This window comes from Sarcophilus harrisii, chromosome 6, assembly GCF_902635505.1.
Source record: "Sarcophilus harrisii chromosome 6, mSarHar1.11, whole genome shotgun sequence".
Taxonomy (NCBI): Eukaryota; Metazoa; Chordata; class Mammalia; order Dasyuromorphia; family Dasyuridae; genus Sarcophilus; species Sarcophilus harrisii.
The window spans coordinates 1,634,774-1,657,063 of NC_045431.1; the positions used below are offsets into that span (position 1 = coordinate 1,634,774).

Here is a 22,290-nt window from a genome sequence, read left to right on the forward strand (position 1 = left end):
AAGCTCTGGCAACCACATCTAAATAATGCAAGTTTTGAATAAATTTCCCTTTATGTTTTTCTTATCAATCTCTTCTTTTCTATTTTCATGCCAGCCTTTATTATGTCACCTTTGGACTACTATTGTGATTGAAAGGGTAAACTGAGGTAAAATTCTAACCACATTCAATTTATTGATAAGGCTAGCAATTACTAATAAAATGGTTCCTTCAGATCCCAGTAAACTAAAAGTCCATGAGGTAGAACATCCTAGACTTCAAACAGTTTGGAAAGTACAAGAGAGCAAAGAACAGGAAGCACCACAGAAGGAAAACGCTGTAATTGGCTACAAAAGTCTGAAGTATCATAGATGATGGACAACAATATGATTGGATGGAAGTGCAGAAGGCAAAACTAGAAACCACCCACTTCTTCTATCTCATTGCTCAGGATAGTTCACTGCTGGGGTCCACTGTGTGACTACTTAGTGTCGTGTCACAGAAGACTTTCTTGAAGGACATCCAGTCTTGCAAAGATAATAGAAAAGATTCCCAGATACCCACCTGCATTCCCTAGGGATAAAAAATATCTTCTAATTGTACAAGAACTGCTTGTGGTACAGAGAAAACACTTTTCTTTCCATGAAAGTGATTTATAAGGAAACAACGTTTAAACTTAATTCAGAGAAGAAAACTGAAATTCTGGTCTTGTGAACTTCTGAACTTAACTCAAAGATAAAGAAATATGATTCAGCAATTACAGAATAAAATCAATTGCAGAATGGAATCCATTATAAAGTATAAAATCAGTATTTTATTTTCTCACTACTGTGCAAAGAGGAGCCAGTAACTAAGATAAATTTAAGTTAGAGACCTATCTTTGGTTCTTTCGATCTCAGAAAGTACCCATATAGCCCAAAGTTTGTCTATCTATTATTCTTCATTCTCACTATGTGCTCAGCCTGTTTTTCCAACCCACCCCTTCTCATATGTAAAGATTATTTTCTAAACCATTCCATAAATTTCATTTAGTATGTAGTGTGATTTATCCCTGATTTGTGTTCCTAGCATATCACAAAATTCAATAGTTTTTAATTTTGTTTTTATTTTCATACCTTTTCTTAGCTAGCTATCCTGCTAACAAACCAAACTAGCAAAATATGAATGAATGATAATGGCTTCTCTGCTGTTTCTTTCATGGGTTGCTACACTTTTTTCAGGAGAATTGACTATAGGTGCTTTTGGCATCAATGACAAAGAACTGTTGGTCACGGAGCCAAAAAAGTAGGAAAAGCATTGAGAAAGTTCAGTGACCTCCATGAAGTGCACAGAATCAAGTAATTGTGACCTTCGTTCAACATTAAGTGTGTCTCTCACTTTGAAGAGGAGGTAAAAAGTCAGAAATCATCTCTCTACTCTCCAGGTTATCAAAGAGAAAAAAAAAGTATTCTTTTAAAAAGAAGAAGGAAGATAGGAAAGGAAAGGAAAAAGGAGCATGAAGAACACAGATCTGAAAAGGCAGAGGTGAATTCAAAACTGTGTCAGGACATTGGAAGGAAGAAAGGGATCCAAACAAGAAAGGAAATTGCATTGAATGACCAGAGCTAAATTAACCAATAGGCAATAACAATAATCCAGCGAGATTATTTGAGGAAAAAGCTTCTGCTTGTCCTCTACAAAATAATGATATGGGTCTATAAGAATCATCAAGTTAAGGCTATCCCAAAAGAGTAAGAGGAAGAAGAGAGGAGTAGTGGTAGTTGGTACTTTCTTAAAGAGTTAGTATTGAGACAACCCAGTAAAATGGAACTAGAATTTTGGACTTGGAGTCATAAAAACCTAGTTCACATCCTGCTCCCATACTTATTAGTTTGTTGCTAAGAAAAAATCATTTTTATACTTTCTTAGCCTCAATCTTTTCATTTGTAAAATGGGGGGAAAGAGTACTCACAGAATTTTATGGAGATCTAGTGATGTAAAACATATAAGCAAGTCTTGAAATGCTATTATCATTGATAGTATACTATTCATAGACATCTACTGTATTCCTGGGTTAGGTATCCAGGACAGTGGCAGAAAATTTCTCAAATACTATTATATTTCATCATTGTTATTCACTTCCAGTGATTCATGTGTGCACAAAAAATGGTGCCAGAAGGAATCTAGAAAAACACACTTAACTACTTAGAAAACTATTGCCATCTTCAACACAATTACCATCAGAACTATCTCTGGAAGAGAAAGACAGTTCAGGGAAATAAACAGCTGGTAAAGAAAATAGTATATGAAAATGCAATTAAAACTTTTTTTAACTATGCCTTGAAATATTAGATTGACTAGCTCTGATTATGAATGAAGTATACCTAAAAAGAATTTGATAGTGTTAAGATTATATGGGGAGGAGAAGATTCTTACAAACACAATCATAGAATCACACAGAATTCAGTTCATACCCAAATAAGAGTGCCCTTATATAGCAAGACTTCTTGAACTCTTTCTACTCACCACTCCTTTTCACCCTAGAAATTTTGATGCATACCCAGGCACTTATATATATACAAAGTGATAACAAATCATAGAGAAATTTGTTTGGAAACAATTCTTTGTTATACATATAATTTTTCCATTTATTAAAGATGAAAGCAAATTTTCATACTAATGAGATAGCTGTGCTTGTTTATTTTTGTATAAGGAATTAAATTTTGGCAAAATATTTAATACTTTTTACTGTTGCCAAATTTTTGACAACCTCCATATTCAGTTTTGCAACCCCCTATGGGATCACAACCCACAATTTAAGAAACTTTGCTCTAGTCACCTTTCCTTGAAGAGTCCATCTGAAGTAAAAACTCCTTATTTCCAAAGACCATCTTTGCCAGCTGTAATTCTAAGGAAGCTTGCCCTTATATCTTCTTCTTCGTAATTTCTACTCATTGCTCCATCTTCTGCCCTCTGAAGTCATACAAAGCTAATTGAATCACTTTTTCCATATGACTACCCTACAGATGCTTAGAAACTCTTGCTGAAGAGTTGATTCAGTAGGCCAATTCTTTCTTGTTTGGCCAATACATTCTTTATTTATTATGCCATAAGAACAAAAGGATACAGATACACTAACAAGTTTCGGAGTTAAGCTTTTTGCTGAAATGGGTAGGATTTTAATATTTGAGAGACTTTGGAACTGGCGTGGGAAGAAAAAGACAACCAGGAGTCAAAGAAAATGACAATGCAGAGGTGGATATAAGGGTGAGTCAGGTGTGGCTAATGCAGAAATTCCTGGAAAGATGGAACATCAACAAAATGTAGTTACAGCTAGTGGAGAGGAAGCTAAGTTATCTTTTGCAAAGAAAACTGTTCATTAAGAAGGTAAAAATGATTAGCCTATTCATATTTATAGTAATGTCAGGCACTCTATAAAAACAACAAATTAGGATAGAGTTATGATATCCTCCTTATCACACCTATAAACTTTAAACTTCTCTTCTCAAAGCAAACCTCCCCAGTTCTTTTAATGTGTTTTCACATGACATACACATGAGAGGCTATCATGTATGGGAAAAAAATGGAGCATTTTAATACAGCTCAAATTTATTATGAATTGACAGTGTGATATAGCAGCCAAAAAGCTAAAGAGATTTGGGCTGCATGGTGTTCAGGACCAGAAAGTGAAGGATTCTATTCTACTCTATCTCAGTCAGATTTTATCTGAAATATCCTCTTCACATTTTAAGAAAGACACTGACAAACTAGAGGAAATCAGAAGATGGTAGCTAAGTGAAGGAAAGTCTCCAAAATTATGCCATATGAGAATCCATTAAGGAATCTTAGGTAGACTTTAAAAGAGTATATCTCAGCTCAAATGGATGAATTACTTGAGGGTGGAATCTTGTTCCAGATAAAGAAGAGATAGGTCTGTGGAGGTAGGTTTTCCAAATACCCTTGAAATGATAGAATCATACAATTTCACAGGCAAAAGGGATATCCCTATGGAAATGACTGATTTCCCATTCTTCCGACCTCTAAGCCAATATGATCCATTAACTATTTTTTGTATACGACATACGCTCTTGCCTCCATGACTTTGTAGGAGCTGTTCCTAGAATGCTCTCTCCCTCTTCTCTCCTGCCTCCTGCGATTTCTAGCTTCTTCCAAGTCTTAGCTCAAGCGCCACTTCTTATACAGGGCCTTTTCATGATCACCCCAGTAGTTAGAAATGTCTCCCTCAAAATGCAACTCCTAAAATGCTGGGTAGTTAGGGGGGGATGCAAAAATGTTGTATCCTCTCAGTAGACCTTAAGCTCTTTGAAGACAAGGAAAGTTTTGGTCTTTGTACTCTGACACCAAGTACAACACCTTCACAGAAACGCTTGCTGAATTGAATTGAAGCTCCAAAGCAACTATTAACTCCCCAGTATTTGAGGTTTGGGAATTTGAGAATTGTAATCTTTTCCTAATTAATTTTGTGTTCTAAAGATGAAGACATTTATATTCAATAGTTTCAGCCTTCTCTTCAGTAATTAGAAAATTATAAATCAGAAGAAAGGCATTCTGAAACTTTCGTTTTCTCTACCTTTGGACACATTAACTTGTCTGCACTTTTGCCAGAACCAAAGAATAAGAGAATGAATAGGGCTTATTATAATCAACTTTCTATCTTGAATGAATTCATGCAGACGCTTCTTTGATTTGAATGGGTCTACTTTCACTGCTCCAATTTTTGCCTTGAATTTCAAGTGGTTTTCCAAAACATAAATGCAGGCATTTTCCCAGTGAGAATGGCTATCACTTTCACTCTCACTATCAGTCATCACTGTCTGCTTACTTCCACTAATCTCTGGTGATGGATTCTTAACTAGGAATGATCTATATACCTCTGAAAAGATGAAGAGAAATAATAGGAAATTCTACAGACTGAAGCTACGGCTATGTGACAATAGAGCCACAATTGTTACTCAATAGATAGGGGCAAAATGTGCCAAGCAGACCCGATTTTATGAAGCACAGAGCCAGAGTGCCCCATATCAGACTTCAGAGCTGTAAGGGGTCCTTTGTTTTGCTTTGAGAACAACACCTACATCGATGAGCCATGACTAATTAGCCATCCTTCTTTAAGAACATTTCTCATTTCATGACAATGTTAAACAATGTACCCAAACCTTTAGTTCATTTAGTGCAAATCTGACGACCCCCTAAGTTAGTCTCAAGATTGTCAGAGAAATGTAGAAGCCAGCTGTGGCACAATGCCTCCCTCTGTTCTGAATAGATTCGAGTGCTATCTCTTTAGGAACCCAGTGCCATTTTGAGTCATTTGGTATAATGGGAAGATGCCAGAATTTGGAATGAGTTTTGGGTTTGAGAACTAGCTCAAAGACAATGTGATACAGAGGAAGAATGAGCAATGGCTCTGAAGGCAGACGACCTGTGCTCGAACTCCATCTCTCACCCTAAGTGCCTAGATGGCAGTCGTCATCTTATTTGTAAAATGAAGACATTGGACTGAAATGGGAGGTTCTTACCCTGGTATCCACAGAGGTATCTGTAGATACTTTAGTGTCTGTGAATGCAGGTGGGGAAAAATGCATCTTTATGTCATTTTCTTTTTACCAACCTCTAACTAAAATTTATCATTTTCTTTGATTGTTTTTAATATGATTCTTAGAAAGGATCCAAAGGCTTTCCCAGATTGCCAAAAGAGTCCATGATAGAAAAAAAGAAGAACTCTTAAACTAGAACTTGGGGATTCCTTCCATGTCTAGAGTTATGATCCAACTCGTGCCATTTGGATTATGGCATGGCTTCTGTGAGCTACAGTTTCCTCATCTGTAAAATTAGAAGGAAAAAAAAAATCCCTGCCTCACTTCCTCTACAGGATAACTATCAGAAAGGAATGAGAAAATAGAAGTGCAAATATTGAGTAAACTCTAAAATAATCATCCTCTTCGGCCACAGGAACTTTAGATTAGATTCCTGCAATTACTTGAAGTTAACAAAACCAGGGGAAAGTAGGTAAAATGTATAGCTTGGGGAAAGGAAGCTCTATTTGGAAGGAGAACAGGAAAGAATAAAGCACAGGCTTTAAGAAGGTAACTTACTGAGTAAATGTCACATCCAAAGTTACTATTATTTGACATTTTGTCACACCCCATCTGCCCTCTAAAAATGTCAAAGGCAAAGATGTTTTTCTAATCTGAGATACTTGGATGAAAAGTGTTAGAAAAGCACACTCATAAATCAGTCCTTTGTTCCCCCACCCCCCGGATCCATAAATTCACTTACCCTCCAATCTGACCAAGAGATTTGAAGGCTCCCAAAGTAATTATGGCACCAACAGGGATAACAGCTCATAATGTTAGAGCATTATGTGGTTTGCCAAGTGTTTTTCTTTTCATTTTTAAATAACATTTTATTTTATTCCCCAATTATGTGTTAAAACACTTTTTAATATTTTTAAAGTTTTGACTTCTAAATTCTATTCCTTTCTCCTCCATTACCAACCCCATCCCGCTCCTGCAAGATGGTAAGCCTAAATAAGAAATAGAAAGCATTTCAAAATGTAAAGTAGGTAATGTTTTATTATATAAAATTAAAAATTTTTGTACAAATAAAACCAATGTAACCAAAAGTACAATGAAAGCAGAAAACTAAAAAAAAAAAAATTCCAAGTGCTTTTATTAAAAAAAAAATTCTCTAGAGTCTAGGTAGTATACTAATTGCTATAAATATGGGGAATTTGAGGCCATCACACAGCAGAATTGCACCTCTCAAATCTGGTCTTAACTCCCCATTTAGCATATCTATTACAAATTACAAGATTTTGAAATAAAATGAGCCTATTTCCCATTTCCTTTTTATGATAATTTTATGGATTTTTGATGTTATTTTAACCATTAAAATTCTCTATAATAATTCTTTCCCACAGAACATTGACCAGATTTCAATTATTAGCAAGTGATATACAAAGATGATATACAAAAACATCTATTTCCTGAACACATGGATATTATCTAGACCTACAAAATTTGACTATATGCATATGGACAAAATCATAATGGAATATTCAGTGTTCCACAAACACTAGATCATTTGCTCCCCTCCAAATACTCTCCTCAATTTTCTGCCCTCTAAATCCTGTTTCATGAAATTTCCTGTGTATAATATATCCCCATTTTCTTATGTTATTAACATTATGTCCACTCTTTAAAACTAGTATTTTGTGTGGCCAATCCACCAGCCAAGAATGTTTTCTTGCTCTTCATTTCTCAGAGCACAATATAGTTTTCTTATACAGTTTTGTTTACTTGGGGTTTTTTGTGGGGTCTAAAACTGTGATTTCATCTATGTGGGGGAATTCATATACAGGAAATTTCTCCTCTGTAACTCATTTGTAATTTTCCATATTAGAAAGCTGCCTGGGAGACACTGTAACTTGTTTTGCCTGTGTTCATGAATCTAATAAGGCAGGAGTCAAACCTAAGTCCAGGGCTCTGTCCACTCTTCTAGTATCACTCTCTCTGTTGTTTTACTCTAATTTGTGTTACAACTATTATTTGTGAATGGATCACAACTCCTTTACTAGGTTGAGTGACAAGATAAGAAGGTCTTATTCATATAGCATTTCTGTTTTGTAAGACTGAAGTGGGATGACTGTTGAGATCTGATGGATGAGAGAATAGGAATCATGGATAAATCACATAAAGCAAGTTGAACAAATATAAGAGATAAACAAGGCACTGTAGGTAACTGTTGAATTCCCAGTTTGACAAGGAGGAAAATTGAGAATCTTACAGAATAACAAATTAACAATCATTAATTATGCACTTCCTATGTCTCAAACACTGTACTAAGGCTGGAGATATTAAAAAAAAAAAAAAAAAAAAAAGAGGCAAAAAGTACCATCCCTACCTTCCCAGAGCTTGCATTCTTTCTTTTTAATGGAATTTTTTGAATTAACATTTATTTACTTTCTCTGGAGTAGGGTTGGAAAGGATTGAGGGAAGGCTTCATAAAGAAGGCACCTTTTGAAATGGGGCTCAACCATTTGAGGGTTCTTTCCAGTGTTAAATATAAATTTTTATCTTCAGGTCTTAAGCCTCCTCTCAGAGAATAATGAAACATCAGAAAAGGGGCTCTTAGCATATGAAATTTCATAACTGGAAGAGATTCAATATCATTCAATATGCATTTATTAAACTTTTCTACTATGTAAGGCCCTGTGTTAAGTGCTAGTGATACAGAGTCCAAAAGAATAGATAATGAACAGCCCTGAACTATTGACAGAATATAATTCTAGGGAGGGGAAGGTCTGAGGATATAGAGTGCTCTGGAAAAGACTTTAGAAACCCTGTAGTGCAACTCCTTAATTTTATAGATGGAGAAACTAATGTCTAGTGAGAAGTCAGCTGCATGGGATATTGTAACTACTAAGTAGTCAGGTCTCTTAATCCCACATTCTATGGCCTTATCACTCCATCCTGCTTCCTCCTTCCTTTGTTCAAGATGAAAAGCAAACCTCAGGCAGTAGTCCTTGATCCCTGATAGTCAAAGGTTAAAAAAAAAAAAAAAAAAACTTTCCATACTCGAAAAGTTAGAAGGAAAAGGAAACTCGTTGTGGAAATAATGAAGAACTGTCTGAAATTAGTAGCTATTCAGATTTATTATTTATCAATATGTTAATGATATTTAATTATCAAACTATTCATGTTCAAGGATCAACTTATTAAATTTAATTAATTAAGTTAAATTAATTAAAAGTGATGGTTCTGTTGGCAAAGTGGCATTGGGTCTAGAGGTAGCCAATGTTTGGCTGAGTATGACTTGTTTTCAAAACCTGCTTTAAATTGTAAGGAGGAAATTTACCCATGGTATATATTTTCCATATCTGAAAATGAGTTAAAATAATTACTTTCAGATTGGAACAATATTTTCCTCTCAGGTCAACACCATTCGAGACCAAAATAATTTTTCTCTTGTTTTCATAAGTGACTAATAACAATGATTATAATGAAAATGCCATCTCCCCTTTACTTACAAAATGCTACCATCTTTCTTTTAAGAAAAATTCTTTTCTACTTTTCCTAATTTACAATAATCCATGTATGACAATGGTCTTATGACTATGATGTTATTGTTTTCTGAAATGCAAATATCTCTGTATTTACTGGATACGGTTCTCAATTTTCTAGGGCTTAGGTTATGTCTCTTCAGATAAATTGTAAGTTCACTGAGTTCAGAGGTCATATCCCAAATTTCTTTCTGTTCCCTAGAATGCTGAGCAGAAGGCTGGGCACAGTTCCATTGGTCATAAATAATGTCTATTAAACAGAATGATCAGAGAGAATAAAACAAGCTCCTGAATATAACTTGCCTTTTTCTTTTACCATAGATCCCAGCCTGGGATGTTCTTCTTTCCCCTTTTTCCTAATAAACTGTTGCTCTTCTTTTAAAGCAAATTCACATCCTAGCTCCTCTATGAAACTCTTCCTACTGGTAACAACATTAGTACTCAGACCTTATTTGGTTCTGAAGCTCTCTACCTGTCTACTCTAATGATCATGTCATGTCATAACTTATCGTTACTTGCATTTGTGCTCCCCCAGTAGGTTAGAAGTTCCATGACAGTAGAGATCAGTGACTCATCTAAAGTTTGCATGCTTTTCTCCAGTCCAATTGTCTCAACATTTCTTCAGTAATTAGGATACTGAAAATCAGGTCCCTTTTTGGTGAATAGTTTATATTTTATCTTAAATCTGTCACATTTTGCCAGTTTTGTCTCATGAAGTCCATAACTATTCTTTTGTTTGTACATATGAACAGTTAAGTCAATAATTACGGAAACCTCTCTGAGTGAAAGAATGGTCCAGGGCTCAGTCATCACTAAGTCTACGTACATGAGGCACTTGATTGTCCTAACATGAAACAAACAAACAAAAAAAATCTTGCCCTTCATCTTTGGGTTTCTGCACAAATACTGAGCTAGTGTTCTAGATTTAGAGCTGGAAAGGACTTTGGAAAGAATCCAACTGGCTTGTTTGGTAGATATAGAAACTAAGACTGAGAAAGGAAAGTGTTTTGTCAAAGGTTATGGAGTTAGCAACACAGGGGCCTCAAGTCAGGTCTGACTCCAAATCTAGTGTTCTTTCCAGCATGCCGTATCATTTAGTCCAATACTTCCATTTTACAGGTGAAGAATTGAGATCCAAAAGATAGGAATGATTTGCTCATTCTCACACAGAGAGCAAGAGGAAAATCTAAGTCAAGTCTTCGGGCAATGCTTCATCTCAGGAATTATTGCTTTTCCTCCCTGCATTTTATCTATTACTTCCAAGAACTGTAATAGCTCCCAGACCAGCAGCAGCAGAATTTCAAAGATAATTAAATTTCTCTTGGTGAGTAAATATTTTCCATTCCAGCCCATTCCACACTGACTCAGTTTTCTGTAGTCGCTCATGAAAAACAATAACTGCTGAACTCTCATTTCCTTTGGCTGAAGCCCTCCAAGGTCCAGTGACGCTTGTTTCTTCCAACTAGAGGACATTGTTAATCATTTTGTTCCCATCACCTCAGCAAGACACTACATTTTTCTTATTATTTCCACCATTTGTTTTTTCTCAAGAAGAAGAATAGTTCTGAGTCTCTTTTCCATTGTGGTGTAGAACCGAGATCACTAGATTTGGAGCTGAGAAACCTATGTTCTAGTCCTGACTCTGGCATTTATTAATCACATGATTACATAAATTTAAAATGTTTTTATACAAGCAAATCTAATGCCATTAAAATTATAAGGGAAGTAGCTCACCAGGCAGAAAATGTCCTCTGTTTCTCTGATAAAGGTCTCATTTTGAACATATACAAGAAATTAATTCAAATTTGTGAGAACAAAGGTCGTTTCTCAGTTGATACATATTCAAAAAAAAGCAAATTTTTCAAAAGAATAAATCTAAGCCATCAACAGCCCTATGAAAAATGCTCCAAATCTCTAATAATGAAAATGAAAGCTACTCTAAGGGTCTCTCTCATACCCAATATGCTGGAAATGAAGAAAAATAAAGGAAAATAAAAAATGTTGATAAGGATGAGGGGTCCCTGACAAAGTAATAAACTGTTGGGGGAGCTGTGAATTGGTCTGGCCATTTAGAAGGAAAGACTTTTAGAATCTGACATCTAAGGGACATCAGAACTTATCTAGTTCAAGATTGTCTTACAAATGGGGAAACTGAGGACCACAAGTAGTAAAAGGAAGAGTGTTAGCCTCTTGGTTTCCACTCTAGCATTCATTCTACAACACCAGAAGGTATGAGACATTGAACCCTTAGCTGGCTAGAGAAGCCCACAGACCCCTTCTCAAAATTGTGTATAAAATTAAACACAGAAAATTCAAAGGAAATCAATTACATTGAAATGCAATTATAAAAACTTTAAACAGATTAAGAACTATGGCATTATACCAGATGACAACAAAGCATCAGTAACAGATGAATGGATATGTAGATAAAGATAGATGGGCAGAAAAATAAGTAAAAGAATTTATAAATGATAGATAAAAAGATATAGGAGGGAACATGAATTTATTATGTACCTACTACATACTGAGTGTTTTATAAATATTATATCATCTGATCTTGCCAACAACATTGGCAGCTACATACCAGAGGGATTATTATCTCCATTTTACAGTCAAGGATACTGAAGCTAACAGAGGTTGAATGAATTGCCCAGAGTCACACATCTGGGCATCACACACCACATTCAACCTCAGGTCTCCCTCACTCCAAGCTCAGTACTCTATCCACTGTGCTACTTAGCTTTCTCCACAAAAGTAAATAATGGGAATAAAATAAACAAAAATACATGAACAAACAAATAAGTAGATTAATAGGTGAAATCAGTAAGTAGATAAGTAGATAGATAGATGGATGGATGGATAAATAAATAAAGAGCCATATAAGCAAAGAACAATAAACCAAACCATATCTTATTTGTGAGATCTAGAGGACTATTTACTCTCCATGATGTCATGGACTTCTTTGGCAGTCAGATGAAACCTGGGGATCCTTTCTCAGAATTAAGTTCTTGAATGTGGAATATAAAATTTATGAAACTACACAGGAAATGATCATGTTGAGATATGGCAACAGGGAGAAACTTAAGCTAATAAAAGCTTAAGATCCCCTGTGTTCCAGATTATATGGGGGCTAAGGACCAGAGTTGGGATATGAATTTAAGTTTTCTCATACCACGCCCATCATGTTTTCCTTCATTACTGCCTACATATGTGCACTGAGTAATGGCAATTAGAGTAATCACACCTGGTTTGGACAAGAAGTCTTAGTAATCTATAGATTTTGATGAATAAAGAGCCTGCCGGGTAAATGTTAATGATTTTGAAACTATAATCCAACAGCAAAAATAAATCATCCCTTTTTTGTCATTTGAATGTCATCTACTTGTGGATACCAAACTACTTTCTATCTCCCAAGGGCTCTTGTGACCACTTAGAAATCATGAACATCCCTTCTGTTTTTCTTCTTTTCCTCCACTTTTCTCTCCTCTCATTCCCAATCCATGTTCACTTAGACTAAGGAACAGAGCACTGTTCTTTACATGTGGAAAAAAAAGCTGCTACTCAGCTTAAACAATTACTGGTGGAAAAGCTCAAGATACATTAATTATGCCCAGTCAAAATTGTCAAGCAAACTAATAAATTGGCCACTGCCGCCGGTTCCAGTTCTAGTACGTGTCACAAGAAAGAAAACAGTAAGAAAGTGAATTGTGAGGCACTCCAAGACTGGGATAAGTCATTCTCACTGTAACAAGATCAAAAGATGCTGTACTCTTAATATAATGGGACAGTATTCTTCTGAACATTGGAAACTCCTGAAAATTACCCCTTCTCTTCCAACCCCCCCCCAACCAAGTGGCAAAAGTGAACTGAGAAAAGAGTAGAGGTTTGAAAAGGATTGGGTTCAAAGAGAGGCAATAGGACAGAGTAGAAAAACCACTGGATGCAGAACCAAAATCAGAGGATTTCCCTGATCTTTGACATGCTAGGTAAGTGACTATGGGCTGGCCACTTTAACTCTCACAGTTTCGATTTTTTCATCAGTAAAATGGGAAGAATCATTCTTGTGTAAATTCTCACAGGCTATGAGAAGAATTTTTTTACAAACATTAAAGCCCTAGAAAAATGTGAATTGTTAATAATAATAATAACAGCAAATATTTCTATAGTACCCACTACGTACCAGGTTCTGTGCTAAGTGTTTTACATCTATTTACCCTTTGAGCCTCACAATAACCGTGGGAGATGGATGCTGTTATCCCCACATTATAAATGGGGAAATAAAGGCAAACAAAGGTTAAGTGACTTGTTCACAGTCATAGTGCTTGCAAATGTCTCAGAATGAATTTGAACTCAGATCTTCCTGACTACAGGCCCAGTGCCCTCTCCATGGTATCATCCAGATACTTCATTCTTTATCTGATAAGAATAAGAATGACAAGCATATAACCAGTAGGGGACAGACAATGGGAAGAAGGTCAAAAAGTAGAAAACGAAATTACAAGAAGGGATGAAATAAGGCATATTTTTTCATGTATGACACAAGTGTTTCTTTTCCTATTGAAGCAATTAAGTAGGAGAGAGAGAATATTAAGAAGGCAGAATGTATCCCTTTTAAAATGGTTCCCTGTCCACTCCTTGGCTAGTAAGAAGCCAGGAGAGGGACTCACTGCTGCTCTCATCCAGGGAGCACTCTGATTAGCTGCCTACCTCAAGTGCACTTTGAGGTCTCCACTTTTCATTCCCTTGATGCTTTGCACCGTTGCACTAGGTCGCAAAATTAAGCCTGTTTCAGAGCTATTTTATGACCATTACATTCAATGTGGACATAATTCTTCCAAATTCACCCTAATGCACAGTCAAACTCTGGCAAATCTACTCCAATCCAACAGACTTTTCTAAAGCACCTATCATGTGCATGGCACAATCTTTCCAAGGTGCCAGGATCACAAAAATAAAAAAGCAAATGAATGAATAAATTAATTAATTAAAGATAATTCCTGCTTAAAAAAGATTACATTTTGGGTACATGGAAGACGCAGACATTTATAAAGTATAAGTGATTAACTGACCAGCAATACCTCTAATCAGAGGTAAATAAAGGACAAGAGACATCTCCTTTATCCATTTTTTTTTCTTGGTAGCAAATTTGCAAATTAAAAGAAAAAATCCAAGGCAGCTGGTAGTGTTTAAATATTTGAACATAAACTGTGTCTTCTAAATATTGTCAGCTTAGTAGCTCCACTAAGGAAAGGGAACATGCATTTCTTTATAACATCAAGAATCCTTTCAACTGAGCACAATTTGAATTTATTCCATGAGGAATTCATAATGCAAGAATCATAGAAGTTGAAAAAACAAGATTTACTCACCACAAATTGACTAAGAAAGGGTGTTCCAGGCCCTGCATGATCTGGAGTTCTCTGAAAACATTTCGAACTTCATCTCTCTCAATGCACTTCTGCTTGTTCATGTATTTCATGGCATACATTTTCTTTGTGTCCCTTTTCTGGACGATGCACACCTGGGTAAGGGCAAGTTACAGGAAACAGTTCATGCATGTGCGATATAGACATCCTCCTCAAAATCACATGTACTTCAGTCTGAGTCTTTGATCAGCTTTTTCAACACAATCACCTCACTGAGAATTCTGAAATTTAAGTGCTGGGTCTATTACTACTGGTGTAAAAAGGGCAAATACACACATATATACGTACATATGTATAATATATACATTATGTATATATGACATGACCTTCTTGTTATGGCAGTTTGGCTGATCATAGTTATAATGATTGTTTAGTGAGCTAGTAAGCCTAGAGACCTGATCAGAATTGCTCAGGTACCAGTCTGGACATTTACTAACTGTGTGACTAATAGGAATATTGCCTCACCTCTCTGAGTTTGAATTTTCTCCTCTGTAAAATGGGGATGATAATATTTGTACCTACCCACCTGACAGGATTGTTGAGGGGAAAACACTGTAAATCTTAACCAAATGACAAAAAGTCAAGGAATATGGACTAGGTCACAGTTCTCAAAGAATGAAATCCAAATTATCAATAGCCATATGAAAATATTCCACATCACTAATGTTTAGAGAAATGCAAATTAAGCCAACACTAAGGTAGCCCTCACAGCCATCATATTGGCAAAGTTGATAATAAAAAAATTATGACAAATGCTAAAGGGGGTCACAGGAAAACCATTGGTAGAGTTATTAATTGGTCCAGTCAGTTACTAAGCTGTGAATAGTCTTTTACCCAAAGAAAGAGGAAAAGAGCCAGGATGTACCAGAACAATTATAACATTTCTTTTTATGGTGGCAAAGGAGTAGAAACTAAGAAGAGGATGACCATCAATTGAGGAATGTCTAAATAACATGGTATGAATATAATGAAATATTATGCAATAAAAAATGACAAAATAAATGATTTCAAAGAAATCCAAGGAGACTTTTAGGAACTAATGGAGAATGAAATGAGCCTGAACAGAACAATTTCTATAATACCAACATTATAAAGACAAATGATTTTGAAGGACTGAAGAACTCTGATCAACAAAACCAATCATAATTCCTGGGGACTGATGATAAATGATGTTACGGATGTTGCGGCAGACACTAGTCTGCCAGGTGGATCCTGAGGACAGACTAAGGCTCACACACAGAAAGATGGAGAGCGGCATGAATGAATGCACACATATGTACATGCATACATAGATATAGGGACACGGCCAAAGCTTGGATTTATTTTACTTGACTATGTCCATATATGACAATGATGTTGTTATTCTTTTCTATGCAATGGGAATAGAAGTTGGTATACATTTCTATTATTTTTTTAAAAAATTTTAAACTTTGTAAATAGGAATTTTGTTACTATCATTAACATTAATGATAATTATGCATTTATGTACACTATATATTTTTGAAAGCATATCCACATAAAATTGTTTATGTGATAGATCTACTTAGTAGCTCATTGAAATAAGAGCAGGGATGAGCTTACCAATGAATTTATTATAGACCTGGGTCTGAGTAGTGGCCCTGCCATTTAGTCACTGTGTAATTATTTCTCTAAGTCTCAGGTTGTTTTTGTTTCTAAGAGGGATAAGAGCCATACTTCCTCGCTCACAGGGATATTTTGAGGGAGAAACTTTGAATCTCACTGAACAGAACTCTCCCTCCTGTGTTCTATCATCCAGCCAAACTGGCTTTCTTTTCTTTAAATTAGGCACTCCATCTCTAGTCCCTGTGTCCTTGCTCTAATATCATGCCTCATGATATTATCTCTCCCTCTCATTCACAGGAACCTTCTCTTCTTTCAAGATTCAATAGAAATATAACTCTGTTTTTACTTCTCCCTCAACTGGTGCTATTTTTCCCTTCCAAACTATCTTGCATTTAGCTACTTTATATGAATTTGTTTTTATTCCCTTTCTATTTATTTTGCACATGCTTATTATATGTATTTGTTGGTTTTTCCCTAATAGAATATAAGCTCTTTTCTAGACGAGATAATTTTTTGTATCTGTATCTCCAGCACCTACCACAGTATATGACATGTAGCAGATATTAATAAATGCTTGCTGATTTATCGATTGTTTGAAAAAACTGTAAAAACTTGAGCTTTTAACATTAATAATTAGCAGTGTGGGCATTGACAATACACTGAAAAAATTGTTGGCTTAGTGTCAATGAAAATTAAAGGCATAACTAGGATTTTTTTTTTTAAACTGGCAAGTGTCATGTTGGCTATAAAAGAACCTCACCCAATGAGGAAAAAATAGAGACTGCAGGACCCTAGCAGAGTGCTGGGCTGAGCAGTTTGCCCAGCCTAGGATGGCAATGGAAACAGCAGAGTAAGGCAGGGAGCTCAGCCCAACTACCATCAGGTGCCTGCTTATGTTAAATAATCATTCTAACTAAGTAGGAATTAAATCTGTGGTTCTGCCTCAGAAGGGAATGCTCAATATGGCACTGGAGGCAAAGTCCCGGTTGTCTCACTTAAGATATGAATCTGGTGGGAAATTACTCTCTGCTATGTGAAGTATATTTTGTGTAAACTTGTAACAGAGCTTGGGAGGAGGATCTCTATGGAAACGGGCAACTAATATCTGAAGAACACAGATCGCCGCCACCTTTGCCCCTAGTTCCCCTCAGACTCAGATGGAGACAGTCCAGGAACCTGAACTCAAGAGTCTTGGGACCATACGGGCTCCAGCTTAGGGCTCCCAGATGGCCTCCAGGAGTAAGCTCAGAGTTTCAGCCCGGCAGCTGCTCCTGCCAGTGTGAAGGGTTATGGCTGGTAAAGATGCAGCAAATAAAGTTCTTACTCCCAAGGTCTCTGACACTGTCAAATAGCTGGCCAGCAGAAACTGATAGTGTTTTATCAGAAGAAATGACCTTAAAGAAGAAGTGTCCCCTCTGCTTTGCCTTGGCGCCCAAAGGACATGGGGTCCTTTCCAGTTTACATGCAGCTGAAAGGTCCCATGTGCGTTATCTACCCCCCATTAGAACAAACTGTCTTGATTTTCGGTGTCACAGCCCTTGGCAGAGCGTTTTGTGCATTCACCCATTCATTCACTCATATTGAAGTAAGGTAAGATGTCGACTAGACAGGGACAATTGTGCAATGTCAGTTCATAATAACAGCTAATATTTATGCAGTGCCCGCCATGTACCAGGCACTATGCTAAGGTCTCTACAATTACTATCTCATAACAAGGCTGGAAGTGGGTGCCATTATCCCCATTTTACGTCTAAGGAAACTGAGACAAACACAAGTTCTGTTACATCATCGTCATGCTAGCTAACATTTATAAGCCCTTACTGTGTGCCAGGAATTGTGCTGAACATTGTGCAATTATCTTATTTGATTGTCACATCAACCCTGGGAGGTGAGTGCTGTTATTATCCATTTCACAGATGAGGAAACTGAGTCAAACAGGGGGTAGGGGACTTGCCCAGATTCCTATGTCAAGAAGTGTCTCGCGTCAAATCTGACCGCAGGTTCCTGACTCCAGGCTCAGTAGTCCATCCATGGAGCTATCCAGCTGCCATAAGAATGCTATTCTTTAAAAACCCACGCAAATGAGTATCTGAAAGTCGTGGCCTGACTTGCACACAAGGTGTGCTGAGAAAGGGGTGGGGTTTGGGGCAGGGGAAAAAATAGAGTGGAAAAAAGATAGTGTGGAAATCACAAAAGGATAAGGAGGCGATTATGGGCTCTGGGTGGGGAGTGTCGTCCCACCCTTCTTCCTCATTTATTTTGTTTTAATGTTTCCCAAGGTATTTCTTCTCCAGTGCTGTGTTTTCTAGTTAGCAATGCTCGCTCTCATGCCCAGCTCCTTGAAGGCAGGAGCAGGGACTCTCAGCACCCAGCACTGTGCTTTGCTCACAGTACTTTTTCCTTGTTTCTTAATTTTTATGTAAATAGCATTTTCTTTTTTCCAACTACATGTAAAGAGAGTTTTTAATATTCGTTTTATAAGATTTTGAGTTTCAAATTTTTCTTTCTGCCTCCTCTACCTCAAGACAGCCAACAATCTGATATGGGTTAGTGATCACCTTATATTTGTCAGTGCATTAGTCATGTTGTAAAAGAAGAAGCAAAACAGAAATATATATGAAAAAAAAATGAAAATAGCCTACTTCGGTCGACATTCAGCCTCCATCCGTTCTTCCTCTGGATTTTCCATCACACACAAAATAAATTCTTTAAAAATATTTGTGGAATGAATCAGTGACTTGCATAAGACCACTAGCCCATGTCAGAGTTTCTCCTTATTACAAGTTAGGACTCCTGCTGATCCAGGAGACTAGCTTTTTCATATATGTAGCACTGCCTCACAGAAGCCTTGGGAGGGCAGTAGTCAAAGGGTTCTTCCTCTTCTTTGCATTACAAAAAATATGCTGAGGTTTAAGGGCCTGTTCCATCTGCTTCCAGCTAGAGAAGAAGGGGAAGGATAGAAACAAACCAAGAGAGTAGAGTGGAGCTGGAGTGTAGGGAAATAGCCTTGGACCACTTATGTGATGGAAAGTGGAGCTGGAGTGTGGGAAATGGATTTGGACCACTTATGCAATGGAGAAGAAGGGAACCAATATATAAGGTGAGCCAGCAGGGTTCTGGCCAAGGGCGGAATCTTCTGGCCAAAGTAACAGTGGGTCTTGTGATACAAGAGATGAGAACTCTTGACAGGTTAAAAAATAATGATTTTAGAAGCTTGGGTTTGAATTCTGGGTCACTTATTTGCTACTTATATGATCCTGGTAAATTACTTCTCCCACTGAGGATCAGTTTTCTCATCTTTAAAGTAGAATAATCAAACTTGCCTGGAATCAGTTTTCCACGGTGGCCAGAGAGTGGACCACAAGGTCAGTAAGACCTGATTTCAAGTCATACCTTTGTCACATGCAGCTAATGTGCCACTTAGGTACAGGTAACTTCCCCCTTTCAGTGCTCAGGGGAACCCTAAACTACAAAGGTGCTGAATTGAATTGACTGAAGGAGCTTCCTCATTTGGACGGTCCCTGTGCATCAATGAAATCATAAATCTAATCCCTTTTCCCATCTCTAATGTCCATCCCACCAACCTTGGATTCTCTGTGAGGAAAATGTTTTGCAGACATTTTTTTCTGGTCCAGAATGATCATATCATGGCTGTGAGAAGTGGCAACTCCCTCCATGATGCAGGACAGTTGTCTCTCATGGAGTATTAAAGAGCTGCATGGGAGCTATGAGAAATCAAGTCACTTGCCCTGACCATGTAGCCAGAATATATTGGAGGCTGGCACGTCTCCCTGACTCCAACCCCATGATCATCAGTATTTGTACGACAGGTCCACAAAATATTTTGGATCCATTAGCTCCTGGAAGCTCAGTTTTGTTGTGAGGGAGACCAGTATTCCATATAAGAGGTTTTCCTGAAGGAAGATGGTAAACAGCAGTTTATAAATCCATAGTAATTACTACATGATGGGCTCAATAAGAAATCAAAATCACCCTTCAAATGAACAGCAAAGTTCACAACTGAATTAGAAGTCACCACTCTTCATTCCTGTCAGCTAACTATTCCCTCGCTGGTTTGGTGGTGGGGAAGAGACCACCTTTCCAGTCACCAAGATGACTCTCCCTTCGGAATCATTGTCAATAAATTGCCAAAGCAGGTCAGTTCTACCCACACAACATTTCCTGAATTTATCTCTTCTCCACTCACACAGCTCCATCCTAGAAAAGTCCTCATCATTTCTTGTCTCTATTTTTACAATGCTTAAACTCCTGCTTTTGAGCCTCTTTTCTCTCCTCCCAAGTCCCCATCAAAATTATTCCACTAAAGCCCATCATTCCCATGTTTAGTGGTTCCCTATTGATCTTACAATAAAATACAAACCAAATTGTTTGGTATTTCAAGCCCTGGCTCCTCATTCTGCTTTGAGCCTACCCTTATAGATATAGATAGAAATAGATAGATAGACAGATAGATAGATGATAGATATGTATATATATATATATATATATATATATATATATATATATATGTATATGGAGCCTACTCCTTATTTATTACTCTCATTCCTGTGCTCTGGTTCTAATCTGCATTTCCAGGCTTCAGAGTATGACCACTTATCTCCCCTGTTTATCAACCATTTGCTGCTCTCTGACCTTACCTTTCTTCCTCTTCTGCCCATGATTCTCTTTTCATAAGCTGGAACAGGTTTTTTCTCTCCTCTCCCTCTTTGAACCATTTACTTACTTTAAGACATCCCAAATGGCATCTCCCTCAAACTCCCCTCATCCGTTTAACTTGTACGTGTTAGTCTATTTGTACATCACATCCCCCAGTAAAACATGAGTGTGCTTGAGATATTCTGTATAAAGATTTAGAACATAAACAGAAGCCTCAGAATTTGTTTATACATATGATCATTCTCCCTTTGCCTTCACTTACACTCTCCACTTACAAACATACAAGGAACCAGCAAGTGGACATCATTTGCTTGACCAGCAGGTCAATGCAAATTAAAAAACTGTTTACCGCTAGAGGGAGCAATTCCAAAAGAAGCCAATTGTCCCATAGTAGTTCTTAATCTCACTCTGTACCTGTTTGTTCTTTTATTAATAAATACCCTAAAGGATCCTTTTTTAAGTTCCCTGGGTGAGGGAGAGATGTACTTGCCTCCCTAGGTCACTTAAGCATCTAATACTGTAACTGCTTGAGGCTCTAAAGGTAACAGTACCTTGAAGTATTATGAGAAAAAAAAAATTCTAAGAATATGTAAACAAAATCTACTCTCTTATTGGAAATGCTTTTTGAAAGAAGCTTTTTGCTGCTTTCCTGGAAAGAAAATAAATGCAAAAGACTTTCACATTTGTCCTTTCCATTTGTCCTTGTTCAAAACTATATATATATATATATATATATATATATATATATATATATATAGAGAGAGAGAGAGAGAGAGAGAGAGAGAGAGAGAGAGAGAGATGTATATAGACAGAAAGATAATTATAGGTATGGTATCTAATAAATTCCCCTTTTTGGAAACCTAGGGGAAAATATTTTAGACGTTGATCTCACTATGCTTTTCCCAAGCTGGTGACGTTGCAGAAATGCCAGGAAAATGTGACCGTATCCTAGGCATTTGCTCAGACAAAAATCTCAGAATAGCCAAGGTGGAGAGAGAATGTAACTCACAATTCTGGTAATTAGAATTAAGCCTCTCTCTTCTTATTTGGATTTAAAAATAAGATATTCAGCAGACATTACTTCTGCTGGGCTACGAAATGCCTTTAAGTCTAGGTCAGCTACATCATCATGAAAAGATTAGACTTTAATTGGCTAGTCTCTCAGGATTGCCTGTAGCTTCCAAATGTTCCACTGATGAGATGAGGAGGGTTATCTCCAAGGCTGGCCCCTCTGCTCCCAGGGAATAGCAAGGAATATTAGTACCTCCCTCATCTCAATGACAATTTGGGGCTGGAGGAGAGTGCTCAGAATTCAATAAGGATGTTCTATCTCAAATTAGTCAGTATTTATTGAAGCAACCTCTCCCCTTCATCCCTGCCAAAAAAAAAAACAAAAAAAAAAACCTAAGAATTTGACTTTTACAAAGGGAGACAAGTTTAAAAATCACAATGAAATTATTAACAAACAGGAAACTCAAGTAAAGGATTCCCATTCCTCTTCTATGAGTAATAACCTCTATATCTTTAAATGAATTGTATTTTTTGAGCTAGAGGTTCCTCATCTA

General features: G+C 36.9%; 1 protein-coding gene across 3 annotated transcripts in view; it reads right to left on the bottom strand.

Annotated features, from left to right (window-relative positions):
* The window catches only part of STK32B (serine/threonine kinase 32B), a 377,048-nt gene that overhangs the window by 192,494 nt on the left and 162,264 nt on the right, over positions 1 to 22,290 (bottom strand). For all 3 annotated transcript variants that reach the window (XM_031941567.1, XM_031941565.1, XM_031941566.1), the window contains one exon: positions 14,408 to 14,559. In XM_031941567.1, coding sequence (XP_031797427.1) covers positions 14,408 to 14,526 — 119 coding nt within the window. In that variant the 5' untranslated portion in view covers positions 14,527 to 14,559. The remainder of the gene's footprint in view (positions 1 to 14,407; positions 14,560 to 22,290) is intronic.